General features: G+C 42.0%; 1 protein-coding gene across 1 annotated transcript in view; it reads left to right on the top strand.

Annotated features, from left to right (window-relative positions):
- The window catches only part of Adamtsl1 (ADAMTS like 1), a 376,638-nt gene that overhangs the window by 202,570 nt on the left and 152,731 nt on the right, over positions 1-21,337 (top strand). Inside the window, exons 14-15 of the mRNA XM_057784262.1 lie at positions 9,530-9,831; positions 20,940-21,069. Coding sequence (XP_057640245.1) covers positions 9,530-9,831; positions 20,940-21,069 — 432 coding nt within the window. The remainder of the gene's footprint in view (positions 1-9,529; positions 9,832-20,939; positions 21,070-21,337) is intronic.

The following is a 21,337-nucleotide window of genomic DNA, read 5'->3' as shown; positions in this document are numbered from 1 at the left end:
ATGCACACACATATATATCACACACGTATCACATCACACACACACCATATACTATATACATCATACATTACACATATACACATACCATATAAACACATCATACACACACATACTACACTACACACACTCACACTATATACACACATACACACTATACATACACACTCACACATATACACCTACCACATCACACACACATTGTACACCACACACTCATACACACACATTGTACACCACACACACATATACATTACACATACACACCACATCACATACACACATTATATACCACACACACCATACATCACACACATACACCATACACACACCACACATGCACATACATAAATGCACACACACCATCACACACAGAGAAATCCATTTAAATTAAAGATGCTTTTGGAACATAGAAATAAAAATATAAGAAAAGATAGCAATATGTACTAAAAAATATGAAACCTTATCAGCTATGTGTGCCATGGCTCGAATTGCCAATCTGTGTGTTAACTTGGGATGCCGAATGTCCCCATTTCGTCAGGAGTTCGGTAGGATTTACCAACTGACTTGTAAAATGCTTTAAAGCACTGTGCAATTTAGCGTTTGACATAGAAGGACGAGGTACCATTATTTTTTACATTGATTTCTTTAGTTGGGTCGGGATAAGATGGGTCATCAGGTGTGTGTGTGCCCTGGCATGTGGTGTGGGGGTCAGAGGACAGCTTGCAGGAACTAGTTTTGCCCTACTATCATGGGGGTTACTAGGAATGATCTCAGGTCACAAGCACCTTTACTCACTGAGTCATCTCTCTGGCCCTGATTTCGTTTTTTTTTCTTTTCCAGTAAGATTAATATTAATTTAATCATTTATTTCAATTCAGTAAATATTATTTGTTCTCTGAAAAGAAAAAGTTCTAAGATTAAATACTTTAAAATTTTTTCCTGTTGATGATCACTGAAATTAGGACTTATTAATAAGTACATTGGAAGCTGCAAACAAGAGCTCTTCTGAGACATCACAATCCTTAGGGTTTGAGGACAGATGGACCAGGAAAGGTGACTGAGAAGGTGGTACCCAGAGAAGCAAAGCAAGCTTGGCGTCATTTAAGAAGGAAGCTGTCTTCATTTCTTTACCTGTTGTGGAACAAAATGTCCTGATAAACGTGCGCTGGGGAAAGGTTATCTCAGTTCCCAGTTCAGTCACCACAGCTCAGTGCTCCTCCTGGAGACCTCCTCCTGGGAGAAAATCCTTGAAAAGACCGTGTCTCTTTATGCCCTCAGGTTCTCTTTTACTTCAGACACTAAGCAGTTTCTGCAAGAAAGCTATTGGAAACTTTATGTAGATGCCGGCTGCCTCTCAAAGAAGCCCAAATGAAAAGTCTCTTTTGTTTGCGTTCTAGGCTCCGTCAATCTGTTCTCAGTTTTACTGAGACATATCATAGTGCTTATGATGCTCACTCACCTGCAGGCATGATATGCAAGGATTCGGAGAAGCTGCAAGAAGTGGTCCTGTCCGAGGCCCTGTGGAGAGGGGCCCTGGGGAGCACTTGGCCTGGAGACTTCCATAGAAGCTACATCACTAACATGGGTCTCTGCAGCCCCAGAGGCTGTGAGGTGACAGTGCTGGAGAGTCACTCCATAATTCCATTCACACCTAGTGCCCTTAGCCCGGGCTATGCATGTTTAAGTGAGATCCTATTTATCTGGGATGACAGGTTCTGAGAAAATATAGAGCAGTGTCTTAGAGAACTATTCTTTTCAGTGATCATTTTGAAACTTAAGTTTATTTTTATTCCTTGACAATTTCATACAAATATTTAATAGATGCTAGTCCTTTTCACCCCTCTTATCTTGTCTCTTTCCCACTCCTCCCACTGAAGCCCTTCTCAGCAGCATGCACTTAGTGCCATCCTATTTTTGACAAACATGCCAAAAATATACTTTGGAGATCATTTTTTAATTGTTTTATTGAGCTATATATTTTTCTCCACTCCCCTCCCTTCCTCTCCTTTCCCCTTCTACCCATGTCCTTGATCCCAACAATTCCTATTCACTCAGAAGATCTTGTCTTTTTCTACTTCCCATGTATATTAGATTCATTTATGTCTCTCTTAGGGTCCTGTTTGTTGTCTAGGTCCTCGAGGATTGTGAATTGTAGTCTGGCTTTTCCTTGCTTTATGTCTAAAAGCTACTCATGAGTAAATGCATATTATATTTGTCTTTCTGGGTCTGGGTTACCTCACTCAATATGATGTTTTCTAGATCCATCCATTTGCCCACAAATTTCAAGATGTTGTTAATTTTTTTTCTGCTATGTAGTACTCCATTGTGTGAATGTACCATATCTTCTTTATCCATTCTTTGGTCAGGGGGCATTTAAGTTGTTTCCAGGTTCTGGCTATGACAAATAATACTGCTATGAACGTAGTTTATCACATGTTCTTGTGGTATGATTGAGCGTATTTGGGGTATATACCCAAAAGTGGTATTGCTAGGTCTTGAGGAAGGTTGTTTCCTAATTTTCAGAGAAATCGCCCTACTGATATCTGAAGTGACTATACCAGTTTGCACTCCCACCAGCAATGGAGGAGTGTTCCCTTTACCCCACATCCTCTCCAGCATAAGTTGTCATCAGTGTTTTTCATCTTGACCATTCTGACAGGTGTAAGATGGAATCTCAGAGTTTTGATTTGCATTTCTCTGATGACTAAGGATATTCAGCCATTTTAAAATCATCTGTTAAGAGTTCTCTGTTTAGGTCTGTACTCCATTTTTATTGGATTATTTGTTATTTTGATGACATATTTCTTGAGTTCTTTATATGTTTTGGAGATCAGCCCTCTTTCTGATGTGGGGCTGGTATAGAGCTTTTCCCATTCTGTAGGCTGCCATTTTGTTTTGTTGACCGTGTCCTTTGCTTTACAGAAGCTTCTCAGTTTCAGGAGGTCCCATGTATTAATTGTTGCTCTCAGTGTCTGTGATACTGGGGTTATATTTAGAAAGTGATCCCCTATGCCAATGCATTCAAGTGTACTTCCCACTTTCTTTTCTATAAGGTTCAGTATGGTTTGTTTTATGTTGAGGTCTTTGATCCATTTGAACTTGAGTGTTGTGCATGGTGATAGATATGGGTCTATTTTCATTCTTCTACATGTTGATATCCAGTTATGCCAGCACCATTTGTTAAATATGCTTTCTTTCTTCCATTTTATATTTTTTGCTTCTTTGTCAAAGATCAGGTGTTCGTAGATGTGTGGACTGATATCTGGGTCTTCGACTCAGTTTCATTGGTCCTCCTGTCTGTTCTTATGCTAATACTCCATACTTTTCAGTACTGTAGCTCTGTAGTAGAGTTTGAAGTCAGGGATCTCGATGCCTCCAGAAGTTCCTTTATCATGCAGGATTGTTTTTGTCTATCCTGGGGTTTTGCTTTTCCATATGAAGTTGAGTATTGTTCTTTTGAGGTCTGTGAAAAATTTTACTGGGATTTTGATGGGCCTTGCATTGAATCTGTAGATTGCTTTTGGTAAGATTGCCATTTTTTACTATGTTAAATCTACCCACTCAAGAGCTTGGGAGGTCTTTCCATATTCCGGTGTCTTCTTCAATTTCTTTCTTCAAAGATTCAAAGTTCTTGTCATTCTTCCACTTGTTTGAGTTACTCCAAGATAGTTTATTTTATGTGTGGCTATTGTGAAGGGTGATATTTCTCTGATTTCTTTCTCAGCCCATTTATCATCTGTGTAAAGGAGGGTTACCGATTTTTTTTTTTTATTTAATCTTGTATCCTGCTATATTACTGAAGGTGTTTATGAGTTGTAGAAGTTCCTTGGTAGAATTTTTGGGATCACTTATGTAAACTATCATATCATCAGCAAATAGTGAGAGTTTGACTTCTTCTTTTCAGATTTGTATCCCCTTTATCTCCTTTTGTTGTCTTATTGCTCTAGCTAAAACCTCAATTACTATACTGAATAGACATGAAGAGAGTGGAAAACCTTGTCTTGTTCCTGATTTCAGTGGGATCGCTTTGAGTTTCTCTCCATTAATTTGATGTTGGCTGTTGGCTTGCTGTATATTGCCTTATTATGTTTAGCTGTGCTCCTGTATCCCTGCTCTCTCTAAGACCTCTATCATGAAGGGATGTTTTATTTTGTCAAAGGTTTTTCCAGCATCCAATGAGATGATCCCGGGTTTTTTTTTTTTTTTCAGTTTGTTTATATGGTGGATTATGTTGACTGTCAATGGAGATCACTTTTAAAGTAAAACTTCAGATTGTGTAAATGATTTGAAAATTCCTGGGTAAATCAATTGAGGGGCTGTCTTCCCTTTGTAGCATTTCCTTTGTGGTTTTTCTGTTTAATCTGATTGTTTTATAAAGGTTTTAGAATCCCCCCCCCAACTTCATTTGAGACATTAGGGAGCCTCGTGTCAGTTTCCCTGACGTCATGGAGAGGTGGGAAAGGAGAAGAACAGAAACAGGACAAGAGGCTGTCCCTCTGCAGCTTCCCTTTCACCCAGCCGCAGTCCTTTCCCATCCATTGCCAGTTTCCTTCAAGGCACAAAGACCCAGCTTACATTTAAGTCACTGTGTCCAGTCCAAAAGCTCTTACTCTCTTACTACCTCAATTGTCACCCAGAAGCAAAAGAACAAACTTTTCAAACATATTTAAGTAAATGTGAATAAAAGGAATTTGCAAATGGATGCAAAATCAGTGTGTACATTGAGCAGTGAAGCCCTAGATCCCACTAGATAATTGATCTGCCTTGTAAAAGGAAAGTCATTTGCGTTATCAGTTTTCTGAAACGGATAGAGTGGAAGAATACCTCATAAGGTAATCAGGAAAGATGTCTCCAACAGAGCGTTCCTTTTCCTCTGTGACCCATCTTCAAGCACTCCATTACTTCCCCCAAGTGCTCCGCTTTATTCCTGCCTCTCTTCTCGCTCTGCTGCCATGCCACAAATTCCAAACATAAATACGTACCAGAAAGAAGAGGAAGCCACAACCCTATAGACTCACCGCTAAACAATGAACTCAAATTGAAAACTACCAAAAGTAGACGTTTGCAATGTGATTCCCTGAAACTGCCAATATGAATTTTGAAACTAGGGCTTATGACTAATAACAATATAAAAATAGCATTCCTCCAGGACTGGAGAGATGCTCTTACAGAGAACCCTAATTCAGTTCCCAGTACCCACATGGTTGGTTACAACAGCCTGTAAGTCCAGTTCCAGGGATATAATGCCTTAACAAGTACCAGGCACAAACATGTATGCAAGCAAACATTTACACGCATGCATAAAATGAATGTTTTTTTTAAAAAATGGCACACTGATAAGGTTATCTTTCCACTGACTAATTCTGGTAATTTTTCATTTCTATTACTGTGTGTGCATACATGTGTTCACAAGTGTGTGTACATGCACACACACACATGTGCGCACATGTATGGGTCAGAGGACAGTTTTTGAAAGCTGGTCTCTTCCTCACACCATGGGTTCTGGGGATCAAACCCATGTCCTCGGGCTGGGCCAGTCTTACTCAGCAAGCACTTGCATTTCTCGGCCGTCTTCCGGCCCTAAATGATTTTTGAAACAGAATTGTATAAAGGAGAAAAGTGGAAAAGGGGAGATGGGGAAGAGAAAAAGAGAGGGGAGGAGATGGGGAAATTCAAAGTAAGGACAAAAAGGAAAGTTAAGATGTCAGTTTCAGAGTATACCCATAAAGCCCCAGCCTCATTTAGACTCATGTCTGTAGTGATATACGGCTAATCAATCAAGAGTTTGTTTGTTTTTACTACTTTGGGGCATGCCCCTAACTTCATAATAGTTGGTAACAAACTAAAGCACTTGGGGATCTTACAAGTGACTGTGATTGTCACTGCTTTCTGTGTCATAAGAGGGACTCGAGTAATAAGTCTAAATCAGAAGCTCTTTGTTAGTGAGATGAACAGTTAAGCTTGCAGTGAAAGGCCAGATCAAAGCCCACTTCATTCATTTTCCGTGTGTGTGTGTGTGTGTGTGTGTGTGTGATCTCAGAAATGGGAAAACTATTTATGGAGATCATGTCACCACGTCTGAAGTTCACAGCTGTCTTTTGAAGACTTCTCTGGCACACCCATTCTTTATCATTTATCCAGCAGTGCTGCACAAACACAAAGAACTTTTGAGATGACCAAGTTAAGCTTCAGTAAGAACACGGAACTATTATCCACTGCAGGGCATCCCGCTCAGCAAGGGATATTCAGGATGAGACTTCACAACATCACACTTAAGCCTCCTCACTTGCTGCCCTCTCTCAGGCCTTGCTTCCTCCCACTCGTGGCCTGAAAACCCGAGATAATCAATGGACAGCTAGAAGATGTGGGAATGTGAAGGAATGCTTCCGAAGAAACACAGTTACCCCTAGAGCCATTTGTACAATCGGATGGTCTTCCTTGAAATATAATCTCCTGACTTCAACAAGGTGGGGACTGTGTTATGCTTTAACCGTGTGTGCAGCAGAGAAATTAAAATGGCTTCCAAGAGACAACACCGTCTCAAAATCGAATTGTTTTTAATTGATCTGAACCTCATGGGGTCCTAAGGATCACAGGTTGGGAGCTATATCGGTGAAGCTGTTTTCCATTTGATATGACTCTCATTTGGAGAAAAGCAGATGTTTATTTGCCCTTTATTATGAGGGGACAGGGTATTTTATTACTATCAACTCTACCATCCATATAGTCAAAAATTCCCACACATATATATTATGTGCATCTTTACATATTCTTTTTCATTTAAAAACCCTACTTTAAAAACAAGAACTCTTGCTACTGTAGGTCTATTGGACTTCTGTATCTTTGGGGTGATATTATTCAGATTCTGCAAAGATACTTAATGTAACGTCATTCATCTTATAGGCAAAGGGAGCTGAGGACACAGTTTGTGTGTCATGTCTATTCTAGGACTCACTTTAGAAAATAAAACACAAACAAATACAGTTGGTTACGGTGTGTGTGTGTGTGTGTGTGTGTGTGTATACCATATATACATATAGAGAGGGGGGATACCTAGAACTAAAATAAGTTTGGGAACTGTATATGAATCGCAGACTGTTTGGCCTCTCTAGCAGACATTCTGTTCTTATAACAGCAGTTGAAATATTACAGCCCACAGGCAAGATCCAGACCCTTCATCATCTCACCCCCTACTCTACTCTTACCCAGTTTCTACAACTAAAGTTTTGTTGGAGGTAGAGATAGGCAGATCTCTGTAAGTTCAAAGCCAGCCTGGTCTACAGGGTGAGTTCCAGGACAGGCCCCAAAGCTACAGAGAAACCCTGTCTCAAAAAACCAAACCAAAACAAAACAAAAGTTTTGTTGGAACCTAGCCTGACTGATCTACTTACTCACTTCTTCCAACAATGGCTGGCTTGAATGTAGCAACACAGACTACGCAACGTGCAAAATCTAACCTAGCTCTTTACGGGGAAGACTTGCGGACTCTTCCAGTGTGAGAGTCACAGAAGAAGTCTATTAGAAGTATCATGAGAAGGAATCCTAGGAAAAGTTCACAGGATGCAGTTGGAGTTCTTGCTAACTTACTCTAGAACACGGGTTCACAGCCTTGGAGGTTCAACAGGCCTTTACAGGAGTCACCAAAGACCACTGGAAAACACAAATATTTACACTGAAATTCATAACAGTAGCAAAATTACAGTTAGGAAGCAGCAACAAAAATAATTTTATGATTGAGGGTCACCACAGCATAAGGAACTGTATTAAAGGGTCATGGCATTAGGAAGGTTGAGAGCCACTAATTTAGGACAAAATAGGGTACTACATTTTTTTAAAAGAAAAAAAACCAAAGTATTACTCGTTACTCCTTTGTTAAGCCATCTATTGCTTTCTTATCTACAAAATGACTTAATATGCATTTCTCTTAAGCAGAATTCTGTGTTATAAAATCCAGGACTGTGTGTTTGTTATGATTCTTATTCCAAGAGTGAGGCAGGTGTCTGTGAATATGCAATAAGAGAATGTGCAATAGGTGATTTTGATAATACATTCTGTTTTATATATTTCAAAAGTGTTCAGACGGGTGGCATTATTTAAAGGAGGAAGACATTGAAATATTTTGGGAATACTATTTGCCCCTATGTCTCTATACTAGAAGATACAGAAGCCAAATATGATATTGGGGTGAAACTTTTTGGGGACCATCCTGAGTAACCATTCTATTTACCATTCTGGTGGGAGGTCTAGTGGCCTTTCTACTCTAGATGATGGCTCTTCCAGGATATCGAGAGGGAGGCTCTTTTGGAAGGGTCATTTACCAGGCCTTCAAACCGTGTGTGTGCCTTGGGCAAGGACACTCCTCGCGGGCAGACTGATCACTTCTGTCCCACAGAAGGCCAACCTCAGACTCAGGAAGCATCTTGGTTGTATCAACAATGGTTTGGTTTGCTGTTCAAGTTTCAGTTTCCCTGGACTAGCCACGAACTGTTTCAATGCTGTAATTTTCTTATCGGTTCCTTCTCTGCCAAAGTCATGGTGAAGAAGCCTAGTTTGCTGCCTTGCCGACATGCCTCCCTGTGAGAAAGCAGAGGATCATGGGGGTGGGGAGGAGGACATTAGCCCCAAAGTTCGTTCTCCAAATTATTATACTAGCTTTTCAGAGAATGTTAATGGATCCCTCCGGGCTTTTTCCCCTAGGACCTCTCAAGGCCACTGAAGTTATGGCTGTGGTTGATTAATGAAGAGCAAAAGCTTTTGGGGAATTTGGATATTTTCATACACTCTAAAGAAAGTCGGGGGGGGGGGGGAAGCTCTTACTAGTGTCGTTTCTTTCCAAGGGTGGGGGTGGAGGAGGCAGAACAAACTTGTATGACTGCTGAGTCTCTTGTTTACTGTAACATGCCTGTGGCTTTCAATTTGAGCGTGGTTTTCTATGTGATATAAAAAGACATGGAGTTCAGACTGATTCAAAGAATGTGTGAGGGACAAGGCAACGCCATTCTTGGAAGCTTTAAAAAAAAAATCCCTCTTTGTGCATAAAAATAAATCCTGGGAAGTACACTGAATCCGAGCGAGGAAAGTTGAAGATACGTGTTCCAAACTAAGAGAAAACTCGTCCTGGATGTCTCCAGGGGCTCGTTTTGTTATCGTCTTTTAGTATCAGTATTAGCCTAGTGTAAGAAGTGCCAGCATCCTGCAAGAGGCCCAAGAGCTGGGATTTAGAGCGAGGAGGAGCCCCACCAATGTCCCGTGGCCACGAGGGGAGCAGAGCAGTGAGCAAGCAGGTGGTCCGTGATTGGAATGTCTCGCAGCTGGGAGTTCACATGACACTCTCGAAACACACTCCAGCCAGCCTCATGAGATAACGTGAAGCTGCCAGCCCGGGACAGGGTGGAGGATCCCGAGCACACCCTGACATCCTGGTCCAGCTCTCGGGAGCAGAGGCAGGTGCGATGCAGCCCCTCACAGCCCCCATGGCTTCCTGCCTGGGGCTTCTCATCCTGTCGTCTTGTTTCCTTATCAACTGCAGGTTCATTCCAGAAGCTTGGTCGGCCTGTACCGTCACCTGTGGTGTGGGAACCCAGGTGCGAATAGTCAGATGCCAGGTGCTCCTATCTTTCTCTCAGTCCGTGGCTGACCTGCCTGTGGATGAATGTGAAGGGCCCAAGCCCGCCTCGCAGCGTGCCTGTTACGCGGGACCCTGCAACGGGGAAATTCCGGAGTTTAACCCAGATAATGCAGACGGACTCTTGGAAGGCTTGCAGGACCTGGATGAGCTGTATGACTGGGAATATGAGGGCTTCACCAAGTGCTCCGAGTCGTGTGGCGGAGGTAAGGAGAGGACCCCGGATCAGTCTACCATCTTCTGGGTTTCTTCTCTCCCTGAGTGCAACTGTATCAGATGGCTGTCCTAGTCTAAGAATGATAGGCGAAGAAAGGGGAGGCGGCCGTTGTAAATGTAAAATATTCCGAAGGAAACCTTGGTGGATTTCTTTTGTCCCAAGTGGTTCTCCCAGTCAGCTGTGAGCGGCCAGCATAACTGATGCCCTGGCTTGCAGCTGTCGTTCCAAGGTTCTGTTCTCAACACTCAGTCTTGTTTGTGCTTTTCCTCCGTGCGTTTTGGGGTGAAAGGAAACCCCACTTCAGCACGTCCTACTGTTCTCAAGATCACAAAGAGAGACCCAGAAATTGCTTTGGCTCCTTTTCCAAGTGAAGGAGGGTGTATAAAGACAGTGAACGTCATGCGCAACCGGCGCTAGGGGAACAAGAGAACAGGGAGCAAAAGCAGACCCCGCTCTGTTCTGTAAGAGGGAAACCAGGTTGCAGGGAAGTCGGGGGACTCTCTCCCATCCCTCACAGCTAGTAATGATAGCACTGGGCCCAGGCCAAGGCTTCTGGTTTCTGTCCTCACCCAGTCTCTCCATCATACTATACCTCTCTACACTCATGCAGAATCCCTGAAGCTTTCTCATTGTGGGTATTAGTTAATGTCAAATGTTTACATATATTTTCACCTGGCTCCCTTGGGTATATTCCATGATGATCTAGAAAGTTTCCGTAATGTTTGCATTAACGTATTAATGGTGACCAATAACCGTACATATTTATGGAGCAGTGCATGATTTGCTGTATATATCGGAGGAAGATCAAAACCAAGCTACTTAATGTCCTCAGTGATTCTTGAGGGGAGTCAGGGAAGTATGTGTGGTTGCTTTAATCCGTATGGGTGTGCACAGAGGAACCAGGACATGACTCCCAGGGTCTTCGTGAATTACTCCTCCAGACAGACTTTCTCAGAAGCAGGAGCGTACTGTTTCAGACTGTGGAGCAAAATCTCTGAGGTCCTCACGCCTCTGAAGCCCCTGTGCTGGAATTTCAGGTGCAGGCTGCCATCCTTGGCATTGTAGTGAGTGGCAGTGATCAGCACATGAATGAATGTCCATGCTTACACAGAAACACTTTACACACGAAGTCATCTGCCTAGCCCTGTCATGGATTCTTTATTTAGAATATATGGAAAGGAATGTGCTAGGAAAATCAATTCTTTAAGATTATGATGTGCTTTGTCATCGTGGACAAATACATTGCCATTGAAACTCTTGTTCACATCATTCCCAGGAGAGATTTTTTTTGACTGGTGATAGGTTGCGAGCTGATTCCCCAGCAAAGTCTTAGAGGCTCCTCATGCCCAGTGAAGATTTGACTTAACTGGTGGGAAAAAAAAAATAGTCAAATAGTTTCCCAAAACTGTTTTGTAAGTCATGACATTTGGGAAACTCTTTTAAAGGCATCTTTTGTTCTGGCTGAGAATGTAAGAATAAATGTGGCCACACTGTCCATTCATACAGAGCTGAAAAGGCCTGAACTCTGCTAGCAAAGAATGCACTTCTCTCTAGCAGTTCTTCCTAAACATTTAATAGTTCTGACCTCAAGGTTCATGTTTACATGCGCATCTTCCAAATTCAGGCCCTGGAATTGCTGAAGTGTTTTAATGGAGAGCCCTGCTATTTTAAAATCAAAACTCTTCCAGATGACTCTAGGGGACAGAGTCCTGAAACACAGCTAATGCACTGTGTTCACTTGGTGTGGGTCTCTCACTTTGAGGACATCCTTTCTTTCATGCCTGATGAGAGAGACGTGTTAAATAAACCTCGTTGATCTCTGAACCCCTACAGGACCCAAGAGGCCAGGGGAGAGGCTGGATGTAGCTGGTGACTGCCATTGTTTCTTTTGTTTTTTGTTTTGTTTTTGAGACAGGGTATCACCATGTAACCCAGACTGGTCTTGAACTTGTGGAATTTTCAACCACAGTCTCCCGAATGCTCGTATTACAAGCATGCACTACCATACTCAATTGCTCCTCTTAAATATAATGAGTGACTCTGAATTCCAATGGTTGTGCTTTTAGCCCAGCTTTCTATGATCATCTAAACTGAATGTTCATTAAATAAACTCAAAAACAAATGTGTTTGGAAACACACCATGCTTTCTCTGGTATGGTTCTCAGTTACAAGTAAAGCCTGGAATTTTATGAAAAGGTGGAAAAATAGATGCAGTAATGGGATATAAAACTAACCAGATACCTTTCTCTTTAAGAATCTAACTCTTCTATTGACTAAGTAGGAGTTTAAAATTGAGTTTTTAGGGTACATGTGCAGTTTATTAATTTTAAGAATTTTCAGGCAAAACTAAGATTTGGATGTTTGATATACAATTGATCTCTACCTATAGGAACTAAAAGGTTTTGTATGACACAAACTGTTCTTCATTTATACCCAAGAGAGGATCAAGTTACTAAAATTTCTTAGGTCTTCAACTGTCAACAACTAAGCACAATGTGCCAAGGTAATATATTTACACCTAATGTAAGAGTTAAAAATTCTAAAGTGACAAGACTATGATTAGGTCATGTGATCCATATGATGCCCAGATGCACTAACAAATCACTTCAATATATGGTGCCGCGCACGGCACCCCCGTGTCTGCGCTCTGTGCGCTGGCACCGAGTTCGCGAGCTTCGGGCAAGGGGGCTGGAGATTAAAATACACAGACAGAGAGACAACGACACAGGTCATCCTTGAATTTTCCAAGAATGCCCCCTTTATTGTGTTCGGGGCAGATTATATAGACATATCCACGCCCCAGCCAAATCCACCAGAAACCACTCTCCTGTCATCAGGAACTCCTGAAGGTCTCGTGCTCAGAGCAGCTGTAGGCACTCAGATCAGGGGATTATAAGAAATTCAGGATCTGGGGTCTCACTGCTCCCAACAATACGGGATGTATGTTTTCAAGTCACTGTTTGACAGTGATATCTTGTTGTATTACCAACTTTGATCTTTCACCAAAATAAAACCCACAAGATTTTATATATATATATATATATATATATATATATATATAATCATTTTTGCTGAAATCAACCTAAAATATGCAAGATTAAAAGATAGATTTAAATCATTTGGAATTATAGAGCCAGTCAGGCTAATTTTATTGTTTCTATAATCTCAAGATGACATTGGATATAACAAAGGAAATCTTTCCTAGCAGAAGTAGTAACCAGAAGGAATTAGCCAGTACTTTCAACCCCTGGTTGGTGGCTGAGGTTCACTGGGTTGTCATCAATATCACATGACAATCATACTATTCAGGGAGATACAAACACAGAAATCCCACTTCTTAAAGACAAAAGTCTTCAGACCTGTAAACGGCGTCCTACCATCCCCCACTCGTCCTCATCCTGTACTTCCCAATGTGCAGACTGGTAGATGTGGTCCAGGAGAGCAGTTCTGAACCTGAGCAGCACTGCCGTATTGACTTCCTAGATGGCAAGCCAACTTTAGAGTCTATTTTGGAAGAATGTGGTACTGACTTTGGCAGAATTTAGGGTGAAGCCTTGGACCTATGGCTTCTTTCCTCCCACTCTTCTCTTCTTTTGACAGAAGAGGAGAACGGAGAATCCGAATATACTATGCTTACCCACAGGTTCTCCATTGCTTTTATAATGTTAGTTTCAGGAGACTAGAGAGACATTTCAGTGAGTGAGTTTGCTCAGTGAGTTTGCTATGTGAACATGAGGGTACGAGTTCAGATCCCTCTATCATATAAATAGCCGGGTGGGGTCAAGTAACTACATGCCTATCACGTCAAAGCTGTGGAGTGAGGGACAGGATTGCTGGGGCTTACTGAGAGACAGCCTGGTGCAGGAGGTCCTTCTGTATTTGTGTTGCTTTCATTGGTTAAATAAAACTGCCTTGGCCTTTTGATAGGGCAGTACTTAGATAGGTGGGAAGACAGAACTGAATGCTGGGAGGAGGAAGGCAGTCAGGGAGAGCTGCCATGAAGTCGCCAGGTCAGAGACCCTGAATCTTTCCCGGTAAGCCATGACCTCATGGTGACACACAGATTAAAGGAGATGGTTTAGATCAGGATATGAGAGTTAGCCAAGAAGAGGCTAGCTATAATAGGCCAGGCAGTAATTAAATTAATACAATTTCTTTGTGGTTATTTCAGGGGTTAAGCTAGCCAGGCAGCCGGGATGAACAAAAGGACCCACGCTTCTTACTACAATAGCCTAGCTACAGGCTCAGCGAGGGACCCTGTCTCAGAGACATGGGGCAGAGCACCCTTCATCTAGCCTCTGCATTATATGCATGAGTAAACCCAAGTGTGCACAGCACACGCACACACTACACTTCACGCATGCACAAGCATACATAACATATGGACATATATTTGGGTTTAGGATTCTGTTATTTCTTCTACATTTTTCTACAGTTCTACATTTTCACCTTCCTCACAATACCAGGAATACAGAGAGCGCAAAGAGTCCTTTCCATTCTTTCCACATTCCCCATATCAGGGCCACACCACTCCATGGTCCTTTCTTCCAGCCATCCCATCCCCCCTTTCACTCTCAATTTCCCTCTGTGTTTAGATCACCCTGCCCATCAGTCATTGATATATACAACCTAGAAAAAAGAGCTATGTTTGATCACAGGATTGGCTAAAGAGGCTTAATACACAGTATCGCAGAGCATGGAACAATGTTTTGTAATACCTTAGATTAAAACTTAGTAACTCAGGAGTGCTTCTTGATCTCAGCCTGGCGCTACCCCATAGGTACTTTTGATCTGTGATGATTAATGTTCTGCAGAAGTATATATTGGGGATTTAGAAAGCCAAGGGAGGAGATTATTGAGGTCCTGCAGAAACCCTGCCTTTTCTACCCTACTCCTTGCCATCTTGGAAGGGCTTAAGTTCTATAAACAGAGCATTCTCAAAGTAGAAACAAATTCCAGCCCTTACACACCTAAAACAGGCACTGTCAAGAAAGGCAAATGACAAGCTCTCTGATCACTGGCTGTATCAGAGTTCCTGGAGAGCAACACGGTGGCGTAAGGCTTACCACAGCCTGGATAAAGCCGAAAGATGTGGTCTAGAGCCTCTCAAATGCTATCAAGCAGACAAGCTAGTAGAAAATGTCTTCCTCATTATCAGGTTAGCATACCAAGTGCTGGATTTCTCATGGCATCCTCACACATGGCATTCCCCTGTGCTCTTAACCTTCCCTCTCCTTCCTTTCGCGACCCACACCTTCCAGCTGGTTCCCTTTCTCCCTTCAGCTAGTCCCCTTTGGACTTTGATGTTTCATGTAACCCATTACTCTACTTCTCTTGCCTCTTAAAAGTTATTTCTCCCCTTCTGTAATCCCCTCCCTAGCTTGTATCCCATATATGTGTATGTATATATGTGTGTGTGTGTGTGTGTATAATATATGTGTTTGCCTGTATATGTAGATACACATGCACACAAATATGTATGCATATGTGTGTACAAATTCCACACATGGCCGGGTGGTGGTGGCACACGTCTTTAATCCCAACACTCGGGAGGCAGAGGCAGGCAGATCTCTGGGAGTTCGAGGCCAGACTGGTCTACAAGAGCTAGTTCCAGGACAGGCACCAAAGCTACAGAGAAACCCTGTCTCGAAAAAAAACAAAAACAAAAAAACAAAAAAAAAATTCCACATATGTGAGAAAATCCTTGATTTCAGAGACTGATTTATTTCATTTAACATAATAATTTCCAGTTGCAGCCATTTTCCCACAAATGCAATGATTTTCTTTATGGCTGTCTAAAATTCCGTTGTGTGTCTGCAACACATTTTCTTTAGCTGTCTGTTGATTAATATCTAATCTGATTCCACTTCCTGGTTATTACGAACAGGGCAGCTATAAATATTGAATATGCAAGTGTCTCTATGGTATGCCTAACTAGAGTCCTCTGGTTACATACCCCACAGTGACACAGCTGGATAATGTTTTGATTTTCAGTGTTTTAAGGAACCTCCATACTCTTTTCCATAGTGGGCGTACACGTTTTCACTCCCACCAGCAGTGAATGAAGGCCCTTCTTTCTCCACATCCCCATCAACATTTGTTGTCATTTGTTTTCTTGATGATGTATGTTCTGATTGGAGTAAGATAGGATCAGTTAGCAGTTCAAATGTGCATTTCCAATGACTAAGGATGTTTAACATTTTTCAAGTTTTTATTGGTCATTTGTATTTCTTCTCCTCCTCCTCTTTTGCTGTGAATGGTGTGTGTGGATGTGTGGATGCTTGTGTGCCGTGTGTGTGAGCTAAGGCATGTAAGTGCTGTGACGTGCACGCAGGGGGGTCAGAAGATGACTTGAGCTGGTTCTTGCCTTCCATGCTTTCTTCTGCCACTATACTGTGCAATCCCACCCAACTGCCTTGCAAAGCTTCCAGAAATTTTCCTGTCTCCGTTTCCCATTTACATAGCCACAGGGATCTTAACCCGAGTCATCCGCCCTCCAGGGAAAGCCCTTTTAAGCATCAAACTGCCTCTCCAGCCGTATTTCTTTTACTGAGAACTGTCCATCCAATTCACTGGCCCATTTGTTGACTGGATTTTAGCTTTCCTTGTGCTTACTTTTTGCAATTCTTTGTTGACTTTAATATTAATTCATGCCTGGCCAGAGTTTTCCAGGATGTTTTTCTCATCCTATAAGCTATTCACGCTGAAGAGTGTTTCCTTTGCTCTGCAGAAGCATCTTGGTTTATCGTAATCCCACTTAGCAATTCTGGGAATTAGTCCATGTGTCACTGGAAAGCCGTTCAGACGTTCTTGTCTACACCTTTATCTTGAAGTATTTTACCTTTATGCTTTCTCATCCTACACGAAGGTCTTTGATCCGTTTTAAATGACTTTCAAGCAGAAGTAGAAGTATAGTCTGGTTTCGATCTTCTACACATGCAAATCTAGTTTTTCCAAATACATCCTAAGAGGCTGTTGTGTCTCAAATGTGTGATTGTTATACCTTTGCCAAAAGTCAGGTTGCTATAGCCTTGTGGGCTTATTTCTGGGTCCTCCATTCTGTTCTACAAGACGTGTAAAGCTGATTTTGTTGGCATATAACTAACGATTTAGTATTGGGACAGTGTTGCTCTTCCTGCTAAGGACTATGTTAGCCATTAAGGCCTTCGGCACTTGCATATGACCCCTCTGATTGTCTTTTCTACTTCTGTGAAGATTGCCACTGGAAGTTTGATAGAAATCGCATTGACTGTAGACCACCTAATACAGCCATTTTTACAACATTAAATCTGTTTATCCCTGAGTATGTTGCTTCCAGTTGCTTTTTCAGTTTCTTTTTCCCACAACTTAAGCACTTTCCTGTGGAGGGTTTATTCACCTGTTAAGTTAGATTTATTCCTAGGTGTTTTGCTTCTTGTGAAAGCTGTTGTGAGTGTGATTTAGAGAAACAGTTCTAGCATAACACAGTTCTAGATTCTGCATAGGACAGTAGTGTGGTTGCTGATTTCATCACTGTGACAAAGACCATAGAAATATTTTCAATGAGAAAAAAAATGTTGCTTTGGCTCACAGTTTACAGGGATTCCAGTTCATAGTTAGAATCCTTCTTTGATAAATACCTGTGTTTGGTTGGAACATCATGATGCAGAACCATGTGGAAAATAAAATGTATTCAGATCATCCTCATTGTGGAGGACAGAGACCATTTGGCTAATGTATCTTTCCAGGGCACACTTCCAGTGACCCACTTTCTTTCCTAGACCTGGCCATCGTACTGTGATTCTACCAAGGGTATTCATTGATTAGGCCAGAAAGTTGTGTTGTTTGGACTTTTTATTGGTTTGGGGTTTATTGTTGTTGTTGTTTGGCGGTGGTGGTGGTGGTGGGTGTTTTGTTTTGTTTGTTTTGTTTTTGAGACAGGGTCTCCCTCTGTTGCCAGTGTTGGCCCAGAACTCACATTGCTCCTACTCTGTGGCAGCCTGGCCTCTCTTTAGCAGCAGCCCTCCTTCCTCTCCTTCCTGGGTTCCGGGACTACAGGCGTGAGCTGTCACATCCAACAAGGTTATAGATGATCTGTTTGATCTTGGTTACCGTGTCATGCAGCACTGCTTCTGCATTAGGTTACCACATTTTGGCATCGGCGACTCTATGGCGAGGTGGCGTTTGTAAAGTATTTCAACAGCATTGGTACCAGTCTCAGGATTCAATCCCTTCCCCTTCAGCTGGCAACTGAACTCCCAGCTCATGAGCCTTCGGGGGATATCTCAGATTAAAACCATAACAGTAAGCTGCATGTAGTGGCTTGTCATCATGGCTTTAATAATCCTATACCATCCCCACGGGAAATCACAGACGGTAGGAACAGTATCTTGTGATGTGTTTTGTTATGTCGTCATATCGTGAATTTCCAGATTTGGAAATCTGCCCACAGTTGGCATTACAGAATATAATAGAATGATTTGAATACCCATAAATCTTAATGCTCTGCCCCAAACTGGCTGATTCAAATTAAAGAAAATTTGGAAGCTATAAAAACTTAGGGAGAAAGAAAGAAAATGCTGAAATGCCATGTCAGTCACATGACAAATACCACAATCTATTAAAGACAAAAATAATGTCTTGAAATGAAGGAAATCAATTTGGATTCGGTTTTCTAATGTCACTTTTTTAAATGATGGCCTTGCTTGATGACCTAGGTCAATCTAACATTGAGAACATTCGCTTGCTTAAGAGACTTGGGGAGACCAAGGGTAGAGTAGGAGAGAACTAGCAAGCAGTAGGTGCTTGTACTGTGTTAGTTATCATTCAGCAATACAGAAGAGAAAGGAGTGGGTACCCATATCAGCAATAACTGCACACAAAGTTCTAAGCACAGATAAATATCTTTAGAAGTGGGTGTCTTTGCATATATAATTGTATTCAGCTGAAAACAAATTAGCAATACTGTCTTGTCTCGCCACTACCCTTAAACTAAACGCTGTTGAAATGATTCCAGACAAATGTCTGGGTTATTTCTGAAGATCTCCAGGGAAGCAGATATGACAGCCTCTTGGTATTTTTAAATGTTAATGCTGTCAGTGAGTTCTTAGAACTTCAGATACACTCAGCTCCACCATTCAGCAACTGCATGACCTCGGGCAAGTATTTTCATGCTTCTAAGCTTCAGTTCTCATTTCTGTAAAACTGGAGTTTTAACATACTGCTTTCCACATAGAATTGTAGAGAGAATGGAGTGATATATGCTAAGGACTGAGATACACAGCACCTGGGCCCTCCCTAATGGACACCTTATATGTTAGATGTTGTGACTCCAGGCAACAAATAAGATGTCTGCTCAAAGGACTCATTAAAGTGTTTCTGTGTTCCGTGAGAGTTTTCTACCAAGTAACCTCTGTTAGTCACTACTCAAAACACTACACTAGCACCATCTAGGGTGTGCAGGAGTCTCTGGGGATATTGTTTTCTATGGCTATAGTCACTCTGCATCTTATGTGTTGGTTCAACTATCAAAGTAGGTCACTGAAGAAATTAAGTAGAATTAAAACGAAGCCATCCAGGAACAGAGTAGCCTACAGAATGCTGGATTCTAAAATATGATGTCATACATCACTTCCAAACACAGCAATCTCCCTTTCATTAAAGTATAATGTGTTTGGTCTTGGGTCCCTAAGGTTCTCATTTTATTTATTGGTTAATTGGTGGCTACCCTGTTCCTCTGTTCTGCTCCTTCTACACTAAAACATCACGTTTTACCATTGGTGGCTAAATAGCCTGGTAGCATTTTTAAAATATTTTTGACATTAAAATATAATTATTATTTACCCTTCCATTTCCTCCTCCAACTTTTACACACAACTATTTAGGATGAAGTTGGGAATTATATGGTTTGGTAAAGTGACAGTGATGGGTTCTCTACCATAATTTGTGATTTCACTAACCCCGTATAGTTGACTGGGTTTTCCAGTACCAAGCATGACTGCACTCCTGTTGTCCGAGCCTTGAGTCCAATTGTAAAGCCCTTGGTCACCACCTCTGTATGTGCACCATATTGCACTCGTGGATTTATCACCCTGTGCTGGTCATTGTTTTGGTTATGAACATCATAACTAAGTAAGATTATTGGTTGCTTCCCTTCCTTTGAAACTTGCATAGTACTTTCTGTTACCATGGAAACTAGTCCTCAGGGAGGAGGCTTTCAGGTCAGAAAGAGCTCAATCATCTTGGTCATGTGTCCAAAGTACATGTTGTCTTCAGCCTCTGAGAGGCAACCAAGTGTATCAGCAACAGCCTAGGTTTGAAGAGTCTCTTGGACAGCCCTGAGCAACAATTCAAAATGAGGTGTTTGAATTTTTGTAGATAGTCTATGGATCTTGAGGGAAGCATTGTCATCCCAAATGAGAATTTTTCATTTAAACTATATATGTATATACATATTCATATGTGTTAAATGTAATTTTAGGTAAATAATAACACTTCCTTATGACATTTTTCAGACATCCTTATTTTTATTTTACCCTCATTCTTCCTTTTCTGTATTAATCTCCCTCCTTTCCAATTAAAGCCCCCCAATTTTCTACCTTCTCCTTAAATCACTTGCACCCTGCTGTTCCCCTTTCTACTTCTCCCCCAACCCCCTACTCTGACAGTGATCCTTTTTGACTTTCCTGGTTCCTACAGTTACTCCAGGTAATATACTCACATCTGAAGATTTGGAACTAGGAATTACAGATGAGAGAGAACACGCTATGTTCTTTTCCGGGTCAAGGTTAGCCTCCTCAAGAAGTATAATGAGAGAAGCCCTAGGCTCACGAGTTCCTCCTTTCAGCTGGAATAATTACTCTTACAAGGTTGTGGTGCCTGAGTTCAAAGTCAGGGCCTTGTTCGTGCTAAGCCATCACCCAACCACCGAGCTGCACGCCTGACCCTAGATCGAGTGATGCTTGACAAGATTGGCAGCGCTGGGCTTCCAACCGTAGCCCCTCGTGTGCAGTTAGAGTCCCACCCCTCAGAGGCCTCCCACCTGCTGCCTGTCTACACTTCATCACCCGAACACACACCCACTCTGCACTCTGGTCTGACAGTGTGATTTGTACCCAGGTGTCCAGGAGGCTGTGGTGAGCTGCCTGAACAAACAGACCCGGGAGCTCGCTGATGAGAAGCTGTGCGTGACCAGCCGACGGCCCCCACAGCTCCTGAAGTCCTGCAATTTGGATCCCTGCCCGGCAAGGTAAGGGATGTGTTAGCACCCCTGCCAACCGTGAGCGTATGTTGAACTGGGTGCATCTCTCTATGGGCGACACAGGAACACTTATTGTTACCCAGTGTTTTGAAAACCAATTAGTGTCAGTTCAAACTTCTAGTCGAATCCACTTAAATTTAATTGAAAGCAGGGCCCTGGAATTTTAGCCCAATCAGCGGTCATAGAGTCCAGAGGCTCCATACACTAAGCAAATTTATGGCATGGCTGTTATGCGCATGCCGTATTCTGCTGCTTG

The sequence above is a fragment of the Chionomys nivalis genome, chromosome 11 (assembly GCF_950005125.1).
Source record: "Chionomys nivalis chromosome 11, mChiNiv1.1, whole genome shotgun sequence".
Classification (NCBI taxonomy): domain Eukaryota; kingdom Metazoa; phylum Chordata; class Mammalia; order Rodentia; family Cricetidae; genus Chionomys; species Chionomys nivalis.
The sequence above is the reverse complement of the archived record's forward strand: the minus strand, read 5'-3'. Positions and strand labels throughout refer to the sequence as shown.